Raw genomic sequence first — 18511 nt, 5'->3', positions numbered from 1 at the left:
AGATTGCAGGAGTGGATTATGTCTACTTCATCCAGAAGAATTCTTTGAACAGACGAGAAAGGACTTTACATATAGAAGCCTACAATGAAACCTTCTCTAATAGAGTCATCATTAATGAGCACTGCTCTTACACAGTGAGTAACAGGCTCTTGGTGGTGCTACAGGTGGAGATGGGGCAGTGTTTAGATTTCAGGACAACACAGATTTGGTTGTTCTTGGTTTTTGCCTTGCAAGAAAAAATAACTGACACACCAGCAGAAGTGAGAATTGTTGCTAGTGTTAAATGTAACACACTCGCTTGAAGAACTGAAGCAAGTTTGGCACCCTCTTGCTTGAGCATCTTCTCAGAGAGCAGAATGCAACATAACTTGCTGTGTTTGACAGCTCTGTTCAGGCAGATCTGAGGTTTGTAATAGCAGTGTGGGGCTGATGATACCCTGACAGAACTGTTAAAGGAAAAGTTCAGTGTCACTTACTCGCCATCTGCTCAGCTCAAATGTTCATTGAGTCAGCTTTGGTTTAACCTCATTTTTTCCATCATTCTTGGTCTTCAGTACAAAGGTTTTCTGATGGAGCAGTCTGGTGGCATGCTTCCTGCTGTACTCTGGTCCTGTTCTTTTTGGAATGACTTAGCTACTGCTCATAGGCTCACACAGCACACACATAGTGGTAAAACTTCAAGTCAATGTTAAAGGTCAAATCAAAGCTAGCAAATGTAACTGATTTATTTGGTTTGTAGCATTCTTTCTGTGTGCAGATGATAACATTTTCTGCTGTGGAGAGAATCATGGTTAGAAGGCCAGTGGATGTCAAACCCACTTGACACTATCATCTGATAATTTTTTAATTATTATTTCTGCAATTATTTCCAAGGCACATTTAAAACTACTTTTCCACCTGCAATTTTTCTGTGAAAGCTCTGTTTAAACAGGTGAAACGCTGTATAGAAAAGTGCATGTGGCAAATACATACAAATCATTACACATCTCCTTGCCATTGCTCTATTTGATTAGTAAATTAGTAGGTAAATACAAAACCAGAATTTTAATTCAAGAATAAATTGGTTTGAAAAATGGATTGTTATTAAAGTCATTTTGTAATTGAATTTGTGAAAGGACAGGAAGCTTCTTAAATATTATTACTATGATTTGTACTTATTTAGGCTGTACAAGCTATTTGAGTACCCCACATTCTCTAATGCAGAAGAAGCAAATGAAGGGAAATGTTTTCTATAATTGTCCTGTTATGAAGCATTGGATCCTATTCCCAGTCAATTCTAGCATGTTTTGAAGGTGAGGGGAGCTTTAAGGCATCAGGACAGTTGCATGCTCAGAAATCCAGCCTTCCATGATATTTGTGTAACTACCAATTCAGAGCCCAGACTGGAAATTCCTTAGACAAGTCTTTTTTCTCAGAGGGTTTAGAAAACAGTTTTTCTTCAGCATATCATCATCAATCACAGAATCATCCACATTGGAAAAGACCTTTAGGACTGAGCCTAGCTGGAAGTAGTAGCATCTCTATTTCAGGATCATTTCTCAGCAAAGTAAGACATAAGCTAAGAAGAAAGTTGGGAGTGCTTGATGATAGCTTATTCAGCTGCCAATCAACTGAGAAGTACCATTCTTTCTGTTGCATTATCATAGGAGAACAAAGTAAAAGTTTTCAGTCTACAAAATATGAAGGTACTTTGCACATCAAGGAAACTATCTAGTGCAGTGTGTCTGTTGCTACAGTGCTTGGAAATGCTGACACTACTTGCTGCAGTCCTCAAGATATCTGGCCTTGGTCATCAGTCCAACCTGCAGCAGCAGAAAGCTCACTGCTCCACATATATGCTACAGTCACAGGCTGTGTGTAGAAATTACATAGTGTTAGTTGTATAAATGTGCTAGTCCTTTGGCTCTTGGCTGATGCACAGGTATTTCTCCACCCTCCCCTTTCTTGTTAAGAAAAAATTGTGCTGTGCTAGCCATGGGTAGAACAAGAAATAGTCATTTCAAATACTGGGAGGGAGGAAAAATACTAAATGAGTAATGAAAGCTGTATGACTTCCTTTTACCTAATAGGTTCATCCTGACAATGAAGACTGGACCTGTTTTGAGCAGTCAGCAAGTCTGGATATAAAATCTTTCTTTGGTTTTGAAAGCACAGTGGAGAAGATTGCCATGAAGCAATACACGAGCAATATTAAAAAGGTGAGCTTGCAGTCACGAAGCAGGTGCCTGGCTCCCACTCAGCAAAAGACAGCATAGCCACTGCTAAGTAACAGGCTGCTCTGCTCAGCAAGCGGGGCTGTTTATTTAGCCTGGAGCAGCATGTGTGTATAGGTCTGTATTTTCAAGTGGAATAATCTTGAAGAGGCCTGGCCACTTCATGGATTTTCAGCCCAATCTGTTCTGTGTCTAAATGGGTGTTTTTAGTAGCTGAAGTGTATTTTCCTTTTTGAAGGGAAAAGAAATAATAGAATACTACCTGAAGCAGCTGGAGGAAGAAGGAATAACTTTTGTTCCTCGTTGGACTCCTCCTGTTGCATGTAAATCAGAGGGCATTACATCTCACCCAAGACGACCAGTTTCACCTGCTATTAATATACCAGACTCTGCCACAAAGGAGGGCTTGAGCAATAAGGAAATCCTCAACACCTCAAGCAGTCCCTCAGAGCCCACAGCAGGAACGCCTGATGGTATGGTGGTCTGACTTATTTTGGTGGGATTCTTTGTTCTCTAGAGGCTCTCCATGCTGAGCTGCTTCTGATGGGCAGCTGAAAATCTTTGCATTGGCTCTTTGGTAACGTACAATGTTAAAGTGCAGGTTAGCAAAGCAGTAATGTGTGGAGTAGCTTAAATAGCTGTAGTGTGCTGATCCTTTTAGTAAAGGAAGATCAGGTATGATCACTTTGCTGTTCGTTAAGCTTCAAATGAATGGCCTGCTGCTTGCCCTGAAATTCAGGATAGGCATTACTATAGCAATAATGAGGAGAAAAGTGCTGAAGGTTTCCTGGACAGTCTTCTGTTGTATCTTCTTAATATGGGAATTTTGGAAAATTCTTGCCTTGGGAGATTCAGATCCAAGGTTCTCTAAATATTTCCAGAAGAAGCAAGCCCTATGGTGCTGTAGATTGACAAATATGAATGTACTGGCGAAATGCTTTTATAAATGTCTGGTTTTACTCCTTCCCTTCGTTGCAGAAGGAGAATTAATCTTGGTTGACCATTAAGATGACTGTGTAAGTTCCCTTGCTTATCTTTTGATTGAAAGAAATTTCATTCAATTCTGACTGCACAGGGCACAGAGCAGTCACTTCTCTCCTTCAGATAACAGTAGTAAGGTCACTTACTACTTTGGCTTGGTCAGTTCAGGACTGCTCTAATCACATGTGCATCTCCTTTTAGACAAGCTAGATGCAGACTACATCAAGAGGTATCTGGGTGACTTGACCCCAATGCAGGAAAGCTGCCTCATTCGGTTGAGGCAGTGGCTCCAGGAGACTCACAAAGGCAAAGTAAGTTACTCTTGGTAATCATACCCACACCTCCTGTCACTAACCATTCCTGTTAAATGGCACTTCATGACCAAAACCTGGTACAGTGGCAATAGAAGTTTGTTGTGATGTGACTGTTCAGCTGATGTTGTCAGTTGAGGTGCTTAAACAATTAGTGTGACTGCCTCAGAATGTCAGCAAACCAGCACAGGGAGGATAACATCAGTTTTATAACTCTGCCTGGTTCTGCAATAACTGTATTTTACATTTGTTTGTTTTGGCCAAATGTCATATTTTCAAATCTGTGTCCCAAACTGCAGCACTTAAGGGGAAGCAATGTGGCCATTTAAGTCACTGATAAAGGCTGGGGGTTTTCCAGAGGCTTGTGATTGGCATGTATGGCTCAGCTTCCTTTTGCTTAACAGAGAAATACAGTCTGTCTTTTGTTGCTGGATTTGTTTAAATTGACTGGCTCAGTATGGTCACACAGGTGTAAATGATTACATTGGAGTTCATGACATTTTAATATCCTTTATATGAAGGTAGCTGCAGTATCTGACAGGGCTCATGTTTTTGTTGCAAAGACTGATTTGCTCAAGTAACTTCCAGTGTTACATACTGTCCCCTTGCACTGGTGCAGGGCTGCATGTTTTTCATTGTCTGTCATTTGGGGTTTTTTTGTGCTTGTTTCAAACCTTGAATACAAAATTGGGATTTGTTTGTTTGGTACTTTTTCATTAGATCCCAAAGGATGAGCACATTTTAAGATTCCTGCGTGCCCGGGACTTCAACATTGATAAAGCAAGAGAGATCCTTTGCCAGTCGCTGACGTGGCGTAAGCAGCATCAGGTAGACTATATTCTAGATACCTGGAACCCTCCTCAAGTACTCCAGGATTACTATGCAGGAGGCTGGCATCACCATGACAAAGGTACGCTACATAGGGTGAATATTGAACAGCCTTCTTACGTTCTGAATTAAAGGTGATAGTTGTCCCTCTGTTAACTGGAGGTGGCTGGAAAGATGGTTAGAACTTCTCAGTTATGTACTAACTGCATTGAAATTGATGTCAGTTCCTCTAGTTGGTGGAGGCAGACTCCTAGGTCCTGATCTTTCTGACTAATGCTTGACATACTTAACTCTCTAAAGAGCTCTGCTTTGCCAGTAGCTTAAGAAAAGTTGTTAACTGCACTTCTGTAGTGCTCAGAGATGCTTAGAAGTGTATTATGCAAATGCTGAGTATTCTTTTTCAGTGATTAAAATATGTTTGTAAATAAGTATATCTTTCTAATCAATTTATTTCTGATGTTGTGTAAGTCTGCTGATGGCATAAATGAATACTTATATGGCATTACAATCAGCTTAATGATGAAGAGTGGTATGTTGCAAAAACATCAAACAGAGCAGGTTTATTTAAGAAGGGAAGAAGCTTTGGCTGAATACTCTTTGTATGGTGAGCTACAGCAGGATCTTTAAAACATGGATGACTGTGGCTGACGTGCTCCCCTATCCCTCGGCTTGCTTTATCGTGCACTGATCTTGTTGCTAATACATACACAGAATTGGAATTTGTTGGTTGAAGCAAGCTGGGCTCTTTTGATAAGGAAATGATCTCTTACTGTGTGCTATCTGTGTTCTGATTTAGTCTTTTCCTCACTCGGCACCATTGTTTTCTGCTGGCTCTTCCTGTTAGAAGAAGTGTATGAAGCAGGACAGGATGCTGTCAGCAGTAGTGGCCAGGAGCTTGAATGGCTCTCCCTTGCTGCTTTGGGTTTAACAGACCTCAAATGGGGGGAAAATGGGAATATGCTTATAAAGACTGTAGGGAAAAACACCTGCGAACAAGTTCTCCCTTTCTGTCAGTTCCTTGTCCTTACTTAGCAAAGACCTTCTCTGCCAGTAGCACATAACTGGGTCCTGCCAGGAAGCAGATAGAAAGGGTTGTTTAATGTCATCCTGAGAAGTTCTTCAGTTTTGTGGTTAGCTTCATGCCCCCTCCCTTCCCCTCCAGTTCCTTTAATCTCTTCTGCAGCATGCCCACAAGTAAAGCATGGGTTTGTCAATAGCAGAAAGAGAATTCAAAACTGCATAATTCTGTGTAATTTAAAATTTTAGTGGTAGGTTCTTCTTTTAAATCCTCTTTTCTAGTAATGTTCTGCTCCTCCTACATGTGCTAAATGTGCCAAACTTCAGCTAGCTGAATTCTCTATAGCATTTAGTGTTAAAGCAAAGGCAGGAGTGATTATGAAGCATGTTGTCTAGAATGAGCTATTAGTACAAAAGAATAAAAGTTATTATTTTGGCTTGCAATTAGCACAGTTTTCTGTGCATCTGAGTGGCTTTTGACAGGAATGCTTCAATCAAATGGTGGTTTAAATCACAAAGCTCTAATGGAATATAAAATATACAGTGATAATACAGCATTGTCAGCGAGACTTTCCTTCATGTGTCATTTGGGTGGACCAGGGTTAGTAAGCACTTAGCTTGGCTTTGGATGCTGAGAAGGGAGGAAGACCTGCTATAAAGCTTAATAGCACTGTTTGTTTTGTGTTTCAAAAGCTAAACAGCACATTCCAAGATAATCATGTGCTGATGTTAAAATAACATTTTCTTTTAGACCTGATAAAATACAAAATACCCTGAACTTTCATGGAGGGGGTGTCTTTGCCAAAAAAACAACTTGACTGGACTCTGCAGTTTAGGTTATTTGGGGTTTTTTATATATTAACAGTTTCTTTCCTTGTGTTCCAAAGGACTTAATGATAATTTGATACTCCTCTTTGCATTTGTTGAAGTGAAGCTGAACAGAAAACAGGACTTCAGGGAGGTTTTTATATATAAAATACATATATATTTTTATATATAAAAGCTCTTCTTTTTTATTATTTTATTTTTGTGTCCTGGCATATTCAGTTCTGTAAGCTGGTGATTATTTAGCTTATGTACTAGAATACAAGAAGCAAACCTTACAAAACGCATCACAGCTTTGGGAGGATGGAAGCAGTTTCAGACAACATGCTCCTATTATGAAGATCCAGGAATGCAAGCTTTGATTCTCAAATTCAGCCAATGCAGTTATTAAGCTTAATGCCTTAGTATCCTGGACAGTATTGGGATGCCCAGTATGCAGCAAAAGTGAAGAGGCAAGGCTTTGAATGCAAAGGGTCCATCTGAAGCTGATCCCTGGAACCAGGCTTAACCTGCAGAAGTGAGGCTCTTTGCCAGTTCTGCATAATGTGTAATGACATAGCTGCAAAGTGCGACTCCAGCAAATACTGCAGAAAGCAAGTCCCTTGGTTAACACTCTATTTTCTTAGCTCCCAGAACTCACTGCAGCTACTTTTCCTGAAAGGTTGCTGTAAGCTATCCAGAGCACTATTACATCATACGTGATTCAAGGCTTGCTGCTTGTTGCAAGTCTTCACCTACGCTAATGGACTAAAGCTTTTTCTGTATCTTGGCTGTCCTGGAAGCTAATTATAGTCTTTAACTGTGTATACCAAGATCTTGCATGTACTAGTGTACTTGTTGAAGTCCTTCGAAAGTGCCTTGCTGATAGGGGAGCTATTTTTGCACCAAGATGTCTCCATTAAACTTTTGCAGTTCATTTACAGGCAGTCTTTGGGTGTAGCTGGACAGGGCAAAATTTGTGTTGTCGTCTGCTCCAGGTTCTCCTTCTTCAAGCTGGCCTACAAAGTTTGAATGGAGTATGGCTTATTTCCTTTTGGACTTATAGCATAAAAGTAGCTCATTCAAATTGTCTGTTGCTGTGGTAAGGGTTACGTTGATGTATTTGTTCCTGTTATTCAGATGGTCGCCCCTTGTATGTGCTGAGATTGGGACAGATGGATACCAAAGGCTTAGTGAGAGCTCTTGGGGAAGAGGCCTTGCTGCGCTATGTAAGTATTTTTGGAGCCAACAAGTTGCTAACAATGTGATATTTTCATTTAGAAATTTCCTCCTTTGCCAGAACATTCATCACACTGGATATTTTGATGTACTCTCTGGCCGTCTGTTTTTGGTTTCAATACATCTGAAAGCTCCTGGTATCTGATCTTCTGCATTCTTTCCAACTGCAAACTGATGGCGGAAAGGCGTAGTTCTTGGCAGCTCCCTTAGTTATTGGTTAGCGTTTTCACAGATTCTTCTGCAGTAGTGCAGTGCTCTAAGCTCCAATCCCTGCATTTGTACAGAATATAAAATGCCATGTTCAGATTTTATCAAGCCTGTGCTCCAAGGATAAGAATAATTTATTCTTAAAGAAAAAGTACTTGCCTGTAATTTTGCCTTCTCTAAAGGCATGGCTAAGGCTCTGTTATTGTGGATCTGCTCAGTTTCCAAACCAAAAGATGGCAGAATTCCAGGTTTGCAATGATTTTTTTGTTGTTGTTGACTCCTAAGAACGACAGTCATGGCCATGATAACCACTAGAAGCTGGGGTTGGATTTTACTTTTTCTCTTCCAGTGGCATTTCCAGGCATATACTATATTTTGTTTGTTTGCCCTACTTCTGTTTCAAGACTCTTTTCTGCAGCTTAAAAAGAGGCTTTTAATTTCTGAGTAAATAAGAAATCAGTGCTTAAAGTGGCAGGGGGACTTCTTGTCTGTATCACTCCTGAGGCTCAGTTTTGAGGAGGATCTTGTTTATATTTTACTGCCTTTCTGGAAGAGTATGTTTATTTTTGAACAAGATCAACCAGTGGGGTAAAGGTAGTGATTTCTAGTTCATTCTTTGGGAGGAATAAAAGTTTTATGCTGATTCAGTTTGTAGTTTTAATTACACTTTGGATATAAACCTTTTCTTTTTACTTTATCCCATCTACTGAGTTTAAGACTGTCTTCTTTAAACAACATGTCTTGCTGTACAGGTTCTTTCAATAAATGAAGAAGGACTGAGGCGATGTGAGGAGAACACAAAAGTATTTGGCAGGCCAATAAGGTAAAATACAAGTGGATCTGCTCTTTGGGAATTACCTGGTTTCATGGGGTGTGTAGGCAACATGCGGCAAAGTGATGCTGCTGAGCAAAGGTTATTAAGTGGAACAAGAGAGGGCTGTGTGTCTCACAGGCAGATACAAGCACAGTTATAGTTAACTGAGAGCCTCCTCAGTTACCACTAGAGTAGGTCTACATGGCAAAGCCTGAGGGAAATGCACATCTGCTCCAGCAGTCTTGGTATCATGCTCATAAGGGTTCTACATGAGGGGTGTTATGCTCCTGCTCTCTTCTATTGTACATCTGCAAAGCAATGCAGCCTAACTCACATTTCTCTTTTGGGGGGATTTTATAGTCAGACATTGGTACAGAGTGCCAAAAAGTTGAGGCTATGATATCATGTATAACCTTTCCAGTAGTTTAAAGTATTGTTTTCATGTTATTTGAGCCTTAGCATGAACTGTGGATGAACATTGCACTCAGTTCTTGTTTGCATTCTCCATTTTTTTATGCAGTTGCTCAACTCTTGATCCAAAGTAAGCTCATGAGGCACCTTGTGCAACCTGGGGCCTAGTTTTCCAAATCCTGGCACAACTTCATGTGAAGCTCGGTCAGAAATGTCTTGTTATCCCATCTTCAGGTCATTGTAGGGCTCACTTACAAAAGTGTTAACTGCGTCATGGTTTCAAGGGTGTGGAATGAATGCAGGACTGGCCCTAAAAAGAAAGTGTTTCTTGGATTCTTTTCAATTTCTGAGTCCTTCCATTACCCTGTGAAGGTTCAGGGATGTGTGGTATTCCTGCTTATCTTGTCCCTGTTAAAGAACTTGCTGACCTAGCTCTCAGTGGGAGGTCAAATCCAAGTGATGGGTTTTATGTGTGGAAGTGTGAAAAAGTGCTGCTCACTGGGTCTCCATTTGTAGAAGTAATAGTAAAGGACTACATACCGAACATTTAAAATGAAACAAAGAAGGGTTTGCTGTTTCATAGAAGCCATAATTTAATGGATGCTAGCTGGTACGGCACAGAGGTAAATCTTGGATCCATGCCTAGGGCAAGACTTGAACTTGGAAAGTAACTAAAGCATGTGCTAAAGCTCAGTATTTAGTATAAGAACATACCTCTTCCTATAGAAAAAGGTTCTCTCCCTGAGACCTGACATCAGAATTAGCTTTGACATGTATTGGCATTATAACTGTGCTATGTTGGTAGGAAATCTGCGCTGTAAATTGCCTCATTGCAGCATGGCCACTTAATTGATTTCCCAGTAAAAGCAGTGGTTTAACATTTGGGTGGCCTTTGACAGTATCTTTTTTGGCTTTATTTTAACCTTCACCTGGAGTCTGAAATGTCTCTGGGGGAATACATGTGATGTGCAAAGTGATCATTGCACAGACTCTGTAACCATGCTTGGCACGCTCTTAAGATATTTCTGTTTGGAGGGCCTTAAACTCCAGTGTCTACAGGCAGTACAAAACAAGGAGGTAAAATAGAAGAAACCAAAACACGCAGTGGGATCCACACGTTTCAGTACATTGGACACTTGCACGAGAAAAGAGAATTTTGATGCTATTGAGGTTTTTCTTTTCACTTTTGTCTTTCTCATATTCAGCTCTTGGACCTGTCTAGTAGATCTGGAAGGTTTGAACATGCGGCATTTATGGAGACCTGGTGTCAAAGCATTGCTAAGAATCATTGAGGTGGTCGAAGCTAATTACCCCGAGACTTTGGGTCGTCTTCTTATCCTGAGAGCACCTCGAGTATTCCCAGTTCTTTGGACACTGGTATGTTTGTAATTCAGGGTATTCCTCAGCTCTCTCAGCACACTGCTACACACTTGTCTGCAAGAGCTCTTTAGAGATCAAGTTTTTTAAGCAGGAATGTTACCAGTTGGAAACATCTCTCTTTATAGGATTCCTGGTGTGGGTTGAAAAACACTACCTAAGAACTTGCTTATGCAGTCAGTTAATTTAGCTTCATTGTAGTGTGAACTAAAGAGGATGGTAACAATCAAACTGATCCCTTCAAAATTGATTTGAGAAAAATGTGGGTACCTGATCTAATCTGTTTTTCTTTGTTTGTAGGTTAGTCCGTTCATTGATGACAACACTAGAAAGAAATTCCTTATTTATGCTGGAAATGACTACCAGGGTCCTGGGGGACTGCTGGATTACATCGATAAAGAAATCATCCCTGATTTTCTTGGTGGAGAGTGCATGGTATGAATATAAACTAATGCATATAGCAACTTATTTGTGGGGTTTTATTATTTTTCCCCTCCATTCCTTTAAACAAAGAAGCCTTGAAGCACAGGATGATTCCTAATATAGTTTGGAGGCAGGGACTATGATTTCCCAGGCTGTTTTCTTCTGGATGCACAGTGAATATCAAATAACTTACCAAAATAGCCAAGGTTAAAAGCCACAGTCTGTTACCTGACAAGTTCAAGCAGATGTGGCAGCACAACACTGCGCAAGAGCTGTCACCATCAGAAGAGTCTGTGTCCCCTGAAAGAATTAACCAATACCATAAGGAGCCCAAGGAAATACATGGCACACCTGCTAGCAGGGCTTAACAAACAGCCAGGACTCCTAGCCCACAGCAAACTAAAACCATTGCTTTACTGCAAGGTACTGTAATTTCTCAGGTCCCTTGTCATGTGCTTTAGTAGCTGTTCCCTGCCTACATTATGGGTGTCAATTGAATCTGTCATTTTAACATCTCAATGATACTGTAAGGTTTTTCTCTGTAATGTTTTTGACAACACAGGCTCACTGTTGTGGTTGAGATGTAGGAGTGCAGCTGGGGCATTTTATGGAGCCTGTGTCACAGTAACACTTAAGTGACTTTTTTAACACTTAAGTGACTTTTTTCCTGAACTCAGCTGTGTTAAATTATAATTTCAGGCTTGCTTTTTAAGCCCCTGTGTACTTTTTTTAGGTTAATTTCTGTACCATTCTTGAAAATTCATCTAGGTCTGTTCAAATACAGTATCAAATTATAAGGAAGCCTGTTACACGTGGCAGAGTAGAGCATGTGTTTATCTTGAGTAGGCTGTTTTCTGCTGCAGCAGTAGCTTTCAGTGGAGAGAATTTATGCTATCTAATTTGAAGCTCAAAAAGCTGGCAAAATCCACTGCTTAAATAAGCAAAAGTGAATGTTACCAGACAGCAAATTGCTACAACTCTTGTTGTCCATCACAGAAAACGATAGTTTCTTTTTTCTTGACTTCTGGATATATGAATAAAAATGACTTAGAGATTCCTCCAATTCTGTGTTGTAATGCAGTTATCAAACACTCCTATGAAACCTATCTCTGATCAGATAGTTGTCTAACTTCATTACTAGAGATATTTTAAAGAGAAGATTGCTTAGGAAGTTGTGTAATCAGTTCTAGTACTGAGCTGTTACAGTTGTAACTTCAATACTGTTACCTTCCCTGACTGCATTATCCTTTTTCCTGTTTGGAAACTTACTGTATCTCCCTACCATCCTTCAATTTAGCTATCCCAGTTCTTTCAGGTCTGTGTAGGCTACGGTTTTCAGACCGAGGCCCTGTTGCCACTTTTCCTTGGGATTCTTAAGTGGCTCACATCTCTGTAGGGCAGCATGAGTGATAACTATAGCATTGACACAGTTATTTTCTATGGTGGTGGCTGTTGTGCATATACAAGATCTGTTCCCCTGGTGTCTTAATTCTGCAAACTCACCTAAACCAGCTCATTGTAAAATATGTTTATGTATGTGTGATATACAAGCTATAGAATTACTTTCAAACTCTGTTTGTGTCTCACTCTTCAGAGTACTTGCTGAAGGTGAGTTTTGGCTTCTGAAGCTAGCAGGCAGTGTGTGACAGGATGTGGATGTACAAAGGGGATACTTTATAATGGCTGTTTATGTTTTCAGTGTGAAGTGCCAGAGGGTGGGCTGGTTCCCAAGTCCCTCTATCGGACAGCAGAAGAGTTGGAAAATGAAGACATAAAGCTTTGGACTGAAACAATCTACCAGTCTGCAAGTGTCTTCAAAGGAGCTCCACATGAGGTATGGCTGTAGCCTACCCTTTTCTTTCATCTCAACCCTCTGCTCCGGACTCTTTCTTGACAGAAAATGGTTTCAAAATTAATTATTTAGTTGCCAAGCTTCTACCTTGTTCTATAGTTAAGGTGCATAATGATGCTTTAGTAGCTGAAGTTTGTCACCATTCCTTGTATCATCATCTTGCCATTTAAAGAACATGTCTGGTTTTCATTCCATTCAAATATCTTCTAAGCAAAGACAATATTCTCAGAAGCTACTTGAGAGCTTCTTGAAGTCATATGTTAAAACAAATGTACTCCATCAGGAGAGAATTTGTGTTGCCTTTCTAATAGTTGCTGGGCTTAGTTTCAACACAAAGCTCTGTTCTTTGTCTTCTGTTTTGGTAGGAGTTTGTCTTTACTGAGCAAATTGCTATTGTCTAATATGGCTTTTCTATCTCAGGTTCTCATTCAGATTGTGGATGCCTCATCTGTCATCACATGGGATTTTGATGTGTGCAAGGGCGACATTGTTTTTAACATCTTTCATTCCAAGAGAGCCCCACAGCCTCCTAAAAAGGACTCTCTAGGAGCTCACAGTATTACTTCTCCTGGTGGGAACAATGTCCAGTTGATAGACAAAGTCTGGCAGTTGGGATGTGATTACAGTATGGTGGAGTCTCCCCTTATCTGCAAAGAAGGGGAAAGTGTGCAGGTGAGACCACTGAATCCTCCGGTGGGAGCAGGTGGAGGCCAGCTCCAAAGTGACACATTCTAATTCACAATTATTATTGATGACTGAGTGGTGATTCAGCTCCAGGCTGTCTGCTTGCTTTTGGCTGACATTTCAGCTTCTGTTCCGAGCTGCATGCTGCAGGGAATGGGGATAGTATTTACATGGGATCTGCTGTGAGGGGAGGTTACATCAGTCCAATAGTGACTGAGATTGATCAGCAAGGACAGTGGGGAAGTCACCTAGGATGAAGTGCTCATCCTGAAAGCAGCAAGACATGCTGTGTGCTGTAATTTTGACCATTATTTTCTGAAGCAAACAGTCTGTGTTTGAAGAATATCATAGTCTCTTAGCACAGTAATGGGAGAAGTGTGGAAATTAAGACTTAGCTTCTGTGTGTTTGTCCCTCTGATAGGTACCATAAGAAGCTCCCTACGGCCAAGGTTCCTGATAGTTTTTTTTCATGGCATTTGCAACCTATCCTTTAATTACCAAATTTGATAGTACATGCAGCCTGTTTGCAATCACACTCTACCACTGCTTTTCCTTTTAACTTGAAATAAGAGTTGAAGAGCCTTTGAAAAAGCTGTTCCTTAAGTCATCTAACTGGAAGTGTTTTAACTGCAAATACGGGCAGTGACCTCTTGAACTAGTTTCTCTTTCTATGAGGCAGGAGCCTTGACTGCCCTTCTCACAGTCTCAAAGGACAGCCATTAATGAAAGTAAGTGGAAAAAATGGGTATTGTTTTAAAGAAGAACTTTGTCCTTTTCAGTATATTTAAATCCTAACCCCTTGACTCTGGCAAAAAAAGCAGGAGGAACCTCTGGCATTGTCATAACTTTTATAAGCATGTGCTGTGTGGGGAATGTTGACCAGCACTGCCAGATGGCTGCAGAGCTGAAATACTGGCACTGAGGAAAAAGTGATGGGCATCCAGGCAGCTTTTCTAAGCTTGGAAGAGAAATTTCAAGCCAAAAATATTCATTTTGTTCATTCTTGCTCTGTGGCTGCTTCCAGGGATCACATGTGACCAGGTGGCCTGGCTTCTATATCCTCCAGTGGAAATTTCATAGTATGCCTGCCTGTGCTACAACCAACCTGCCTCGTGTGGATGATGTATTAGCATCTCTACAGGTCTCCTCTCACAAATGTAAAGTGATGTACTATACGGAAGTAATAGGATCTGAAGATTTCAGGTATGTATGGCCAAGGTTCATGAAGGTCAGGTGATGTCAAACCTTTCTGATACTTAGATGATCATGCACTGTCAAGTTCCTATAAATACATGTAAATTGTGAGGATTTGTGTTTTCTTAGGCCTCAAGAAACAAGCACTAAAGAAACAGCACTAGGGGAAACTAATGTATAAAAGGGGTTAATTAGTTATCTCATTATAATCATCTCTGTTCACTTTGCTATGAAAGCATTGTGTAAGTTGTTGGGCTTGGCAGGTTGCCATGTAGAAATGGGTGCAACTCAAAATGGAATTGAGCCAGTTCAGTTCCCTGCCAGTTGATCTATTTGACTGGAACTCATTCTAAGTCTCTTTGAACAGCATCTCTTTTTTGCAAGGAGGTGTTTGGTGTACCCATTATCTTATGTGTAAGGGAGAGAAGCTTTTGAGTATCTGCCCCAAAACTGTTGCTTGTTATTCAGTATGCAGACAAACCCAGTGTAGAACCATAGCAGAAATAAAAATCTTTGTATGTTCAGAAGCTTGAAACGACGTTGGTTTTTATTGCAGGGGATCCATGACCAGCCTTGAATCAAGCCACAGTGGATTCTCCCAGCTCAGTGCTGCCACCACCTCTTCTAGCCAGTCCCATTCCAGCTCCATGATTTCCAGGTAGTGCCACAACAGATGAAAAGCAAATGGATGAGATGGCTGGACCCTCGCCTGTGGCAGCTGACTGCAATACGCCATATTCAACTGGCAATTGTGCAAAAAACCCCCACCCCACTAAAGCCTTTTATAGATAGTAAAGTAGCTGTTTGAATTTTAAACTTAGTGGTTTTGGTCTTTGTTAGTTCCAACAGCTAGTCTCTTTTTAAGTTTAACCCTTTTTCCTAACGCAGCCATAAATACTTTTGCAAGTATGCTTGCACAAATCCTAACTCTGAACACAAGGGCTCTCACTGAAAGGAAAAATAACCAGTGCATCAGTTAGGAATCATTTTTAACTGTGTAAATGTTTAAAAGTAAAGAAGAAAAAACCCTACCAAAAGTGCTCCGTAGTGCATTAGAGATCAACTGCAAGTCTCCTGTCAGGACATTCCTTGCCATCTTAAGAAATTCCCTGTGGTCTTCCAGTACTGCAGACTGTTCTCCCATTGCCACCAAGTGATGTCCGAGACAAAGAAAAGCAGTTGCTGGATACTTGACTTTGTGAGTCCGTTCTTTTTCAAAGCATGCCCACAGAGCTGTGGCCAGGCTGTAAACACTAATACCTTTTGTATGAGCACATTTTTGGGGAATCTTGAGCTCTGGGTCTTGATGGGTTAAAGCAATTCATACTTTCCTTGGATTTGGGCTTGAAGCACTGTGGAGAGAGAGGCAGAGAGCAGGCTCTCCCTCACTGTGTCACACTGGGCTGATCCTGATTTGTTCCCAGCTCAGTGCTGGAGCTTCACTCCACTTCCTTAGTACACTCCATGTGAACTGATTTTACCGAGACACTTCTTATCTGGAATTTATGCAGAGCTTAAGCTTGCTTCTTAAATCAGTCCAAAGGAGGTATGGCTTGCACCCTTCCTGTGCACTTTCCGATCCTTCTAGCCTCCCACCCTTCCCTGTGCATGTTAGAAACAGAGGGCTTGTGTTCTGAGCAGCAGAAGCTTTGCCATAGGCAGGGAGCACAGTGATCTTCACTCTAAGTGATGCAGCAAGAGATGCTTTAATCGGTGCCTGCTCAACCATTTTAACTGCCAGAGGGGAATTGCCATTTTGGGTTTTGTCCCCATTCTACCCAAGCCTAAAAAATCCTACTTGAACTCTTTTTGTTAGTCTATTCAGGTATCCTTCTACTTCGAGCGCTCTCTTCCACACACAGCGAAAGGCACAAAGGCCTGAAGAGCTGAGCAAAGAGCTCAGCTTAAAGCAGACTACTACAGACCATACATGGCAGTGGGGCAGAGAAGATTTCAGTCTGAAATGCAGCAGCATTTGCATTAAGTTAGACCCTGCATGGTCTTTCCTCACCCTTTTAGAGCTAAACTGTCCAACCATGCAAAAGGAGCTACTGTGGTGGCTGCAGGCCCTGCTAGGAAGCCAGAGAGGCTCTGTAAAATCTTGGGGAGACAGCGTAAGTGGTGGCTAAGTGGCAGAGGAGCTTGTGGAGGTATTGCTTTCAGAGCAGAACTTGCTTAAGGTACTGGATGCCTTGCCTGAGGAAAGCTGGTTCTGAACTCAGCATAGATCTTGCTTTATGACTGCAGAGTGTCTGAGAGCACGTCTCCTGTGGACCAGCTTTGGCTGCAGCTGACACGTGTCAGGTTTAGAGCTGCTGAGAGGCCAGTATCCTTAAAGTGAACCAAACTCATCTATTTTGTCTATTCTGAGCTTAGAAATTGAAGATGGAGATTAAACTGTTACTTAGGCTGCCATAAATGTGATGTGTGAGAAAAGCCACCACTTTGGTGTCAAGCACCTCCCCACCCAGCGCCTGCACAGCAGAGAACCATGAGTTGTGGCTTCTGGGCTGCTCATACCAGCTCTCTGCCTGGGAGGAACCTGAAGAGGTGCTTTGATTCTTGCCAAGCAGGAACCAGTATTCCCAGGCACAGGGAAGCCAGCACAGCAGGAGGCACAGTGAGGTTGATTAACTTAATGACACTCATGGCTCTTTGCAAATGCCACTTTCCATTTACTGGGCTGCAAGGGTTGAAGATGGTCCCCTTTCTTTCTCTCTCTCCCTCTCTCTCTCAGATGGCGATTTTGCTGACAACTGTAAAGAAACTGCTTCATTCAACACTCCACATCTGTCCAGAGGTGTCTGGCTTTGTAGACCTTTTTGAGTTGCAGTCACTTTTCAAGTCTGAAGATCTAGATTTTGTTTTGCACTTGAGCTGGCTCAAAAGTGGCACTTTGGGGTTTTCCTGCTGTTCATCTTAACATCTTTTAGAGCTCAAAGCACATGACAGCACAAAGAGCTGGGGAGATAAAATTCCACAAAACCAGTAGTTCATCCTCCTCTAAGCAAAGTGCTGTGGCAATGTGACTTGATTGCTGCAGTCTAATTAATTTCCCATACCCTGGTCTTTCTTTGTGTGGTATTACTGCTCTTCCTTCTCCCTGCCAATGACTCTTCTGTTGGCTCTTTTCCTGTTATCAGTGTCCCCTCTGCACTCTCCTGTCTGTACTCATGAACTGCATATCAAATCCTGTAAATGTTTTGTATACATAATACCTCATTCTTGGTAATAAAATACCGATAGTCTTTAAAAGATTTTTTTATCGTTATCAATAAATGTGAACTGTTTGGAGAAAAAAAAAAAAAGGATCTGCTTCTTTTTCATCTGTCTGATGCAGAGTGTCCAGGTTATTTTATGTGCTAAATTGGAGTCTGCCACATCTGCTTTGTGGGACACTCCACCACTGAGGAGAAGCTTCAGCAAAGCTCTCTGTCTTGAGGAGCAGAAACCTGAGCAGGTGCTGGTGCATGGAATGTGGTTTTAGAGGGGAAAACGGCCTCTGCTGGTCACTTCCTTTTCACGTAACAAAATCCTGCAGCCCTGATCCAGCTCTGGGGCAGCAGCACAAGAGGGACGTGGAGCTGTTGTAACGTGGCCAGAGGAGGCCACGGAGCTGCTGCGAGGGCTGGAGCAGCTCTGCTCTGGAGCCAGGCTGAGAGAGCTGGGCTGGGGCAGCCTGGAGAAGAGAAGGCTCCTGAAGGGGAGACCTGAGAGCAGCTCCAGTGCCTGAAGGGGCTGCAGGAAAGCTGGAGAGGGGCTTGGGACAAGGGATGTAGGGACAGGCCAAGGGGAATGGCTTGAACCTGCCCAAGGGGAGACTGGGATGAGCTCTTAGGCAGAAGCTCTTCCCTGTGAGGGTGCTGAGGCGCTGGCACAGGGTGCCCAGAGAAGCTGTGGCTGCCCCATCCCTGGCAGTGTTCAAGGGCAGGTTGGACACAGGGGCTTGGAGCAAGCTGCTCTAGTGGAAGGTGTCCCTGCCCGTGGCAGGGGTTGGAGCTGGAGGAGCTTTAAGGTCCCTTCCACCACAAGCCTTGCTTGCTGAGAGCTGCTCTGTTCCTGGGTGCAGCATGGGCTTGGCATGAGGATGACCCTTTAAGGGTGAGCCTTTAACCAAAGCACTGCTCTGCAGTTACTTTGTGGATGCAGCTGCTGT

The 18511-nt window shown here is 41.9% G+C and overlaps 1 protein-coding gene across 2 annotated transcripts in view; it reads left to right on the top strand.

Annotated features, from left to right (window-relative positions):
• SEC14L1 (SEC14 like lipid binding 1) overlaps positions 1-15366 on the top strand; it is a 40221-nt gene extending 24855 nt beyond the window's left edge. For both annotated transcript variants that reach the window (XM_062639906.1, XM_062639907.1), the window contains exons 4-16: positions 3-134; positions 2070-2198; positions 2452-2686; positions 3396-3505; positions 4226-4415; positions 7295-7383; positions 8353-8423; positions 10031-10202; positions 10503-10637; positions 12325-12459; positions 12898-13149; positions 14186-14364; positions 14912-15366. In XM_062639906.1, the coding sequence (XP_062495890.1) occupies positions 3-134; positions 2070-2198; positions 2452-2686; positions 3396-3505; positions 4226-4415; positions 7295-7383; positions 8353-8423; positions 10031-10202; positions 10503-10637; positions 12325-12459; positions 12898-13149; positions 14186-14364; positions 14912-15017 (1935 nt within the window). In that variant the 3' untranslated portion in view covers positions 15018-15366. The remainder of the gene's footprint in view (positions 1-2; positions 135-2069; positions 2199-2451; positions 2687-3395; positions 3506-4225; positions 4416-7294; positions 7384-8352; positions 8424-10030; positions 10203-10502; positions 10638-12324; positions 12460-12897; positions 13150-14185; positions 14365-14911) is intronic.
• The last annotated feature ends 3145 nt before the right edge of the window (positions 15367-18511 follow it).

Source organism: Pezoporus occidentalis, unplaced genomic scaffold (assembly GCF_034315485.1).
Source record: "Pezoporus occidentalis ecotype Australia unplaced genomic scaffold, CSIRO_AGI_Poc_V1 ctg62, whole genome shotgun sequence".
Lineage (NCBI taxonomy): Eukaryota > Metazoa > Chordata > Aves > Psittaciformes > Psittacidae > Pezoporus > Pezoporus occidentalis.
The sequence above is the reverse complement of the archived record's forward strand: the minus strand, read 5'-3'. Positions and strand labels throughout refer to the sequence as shown.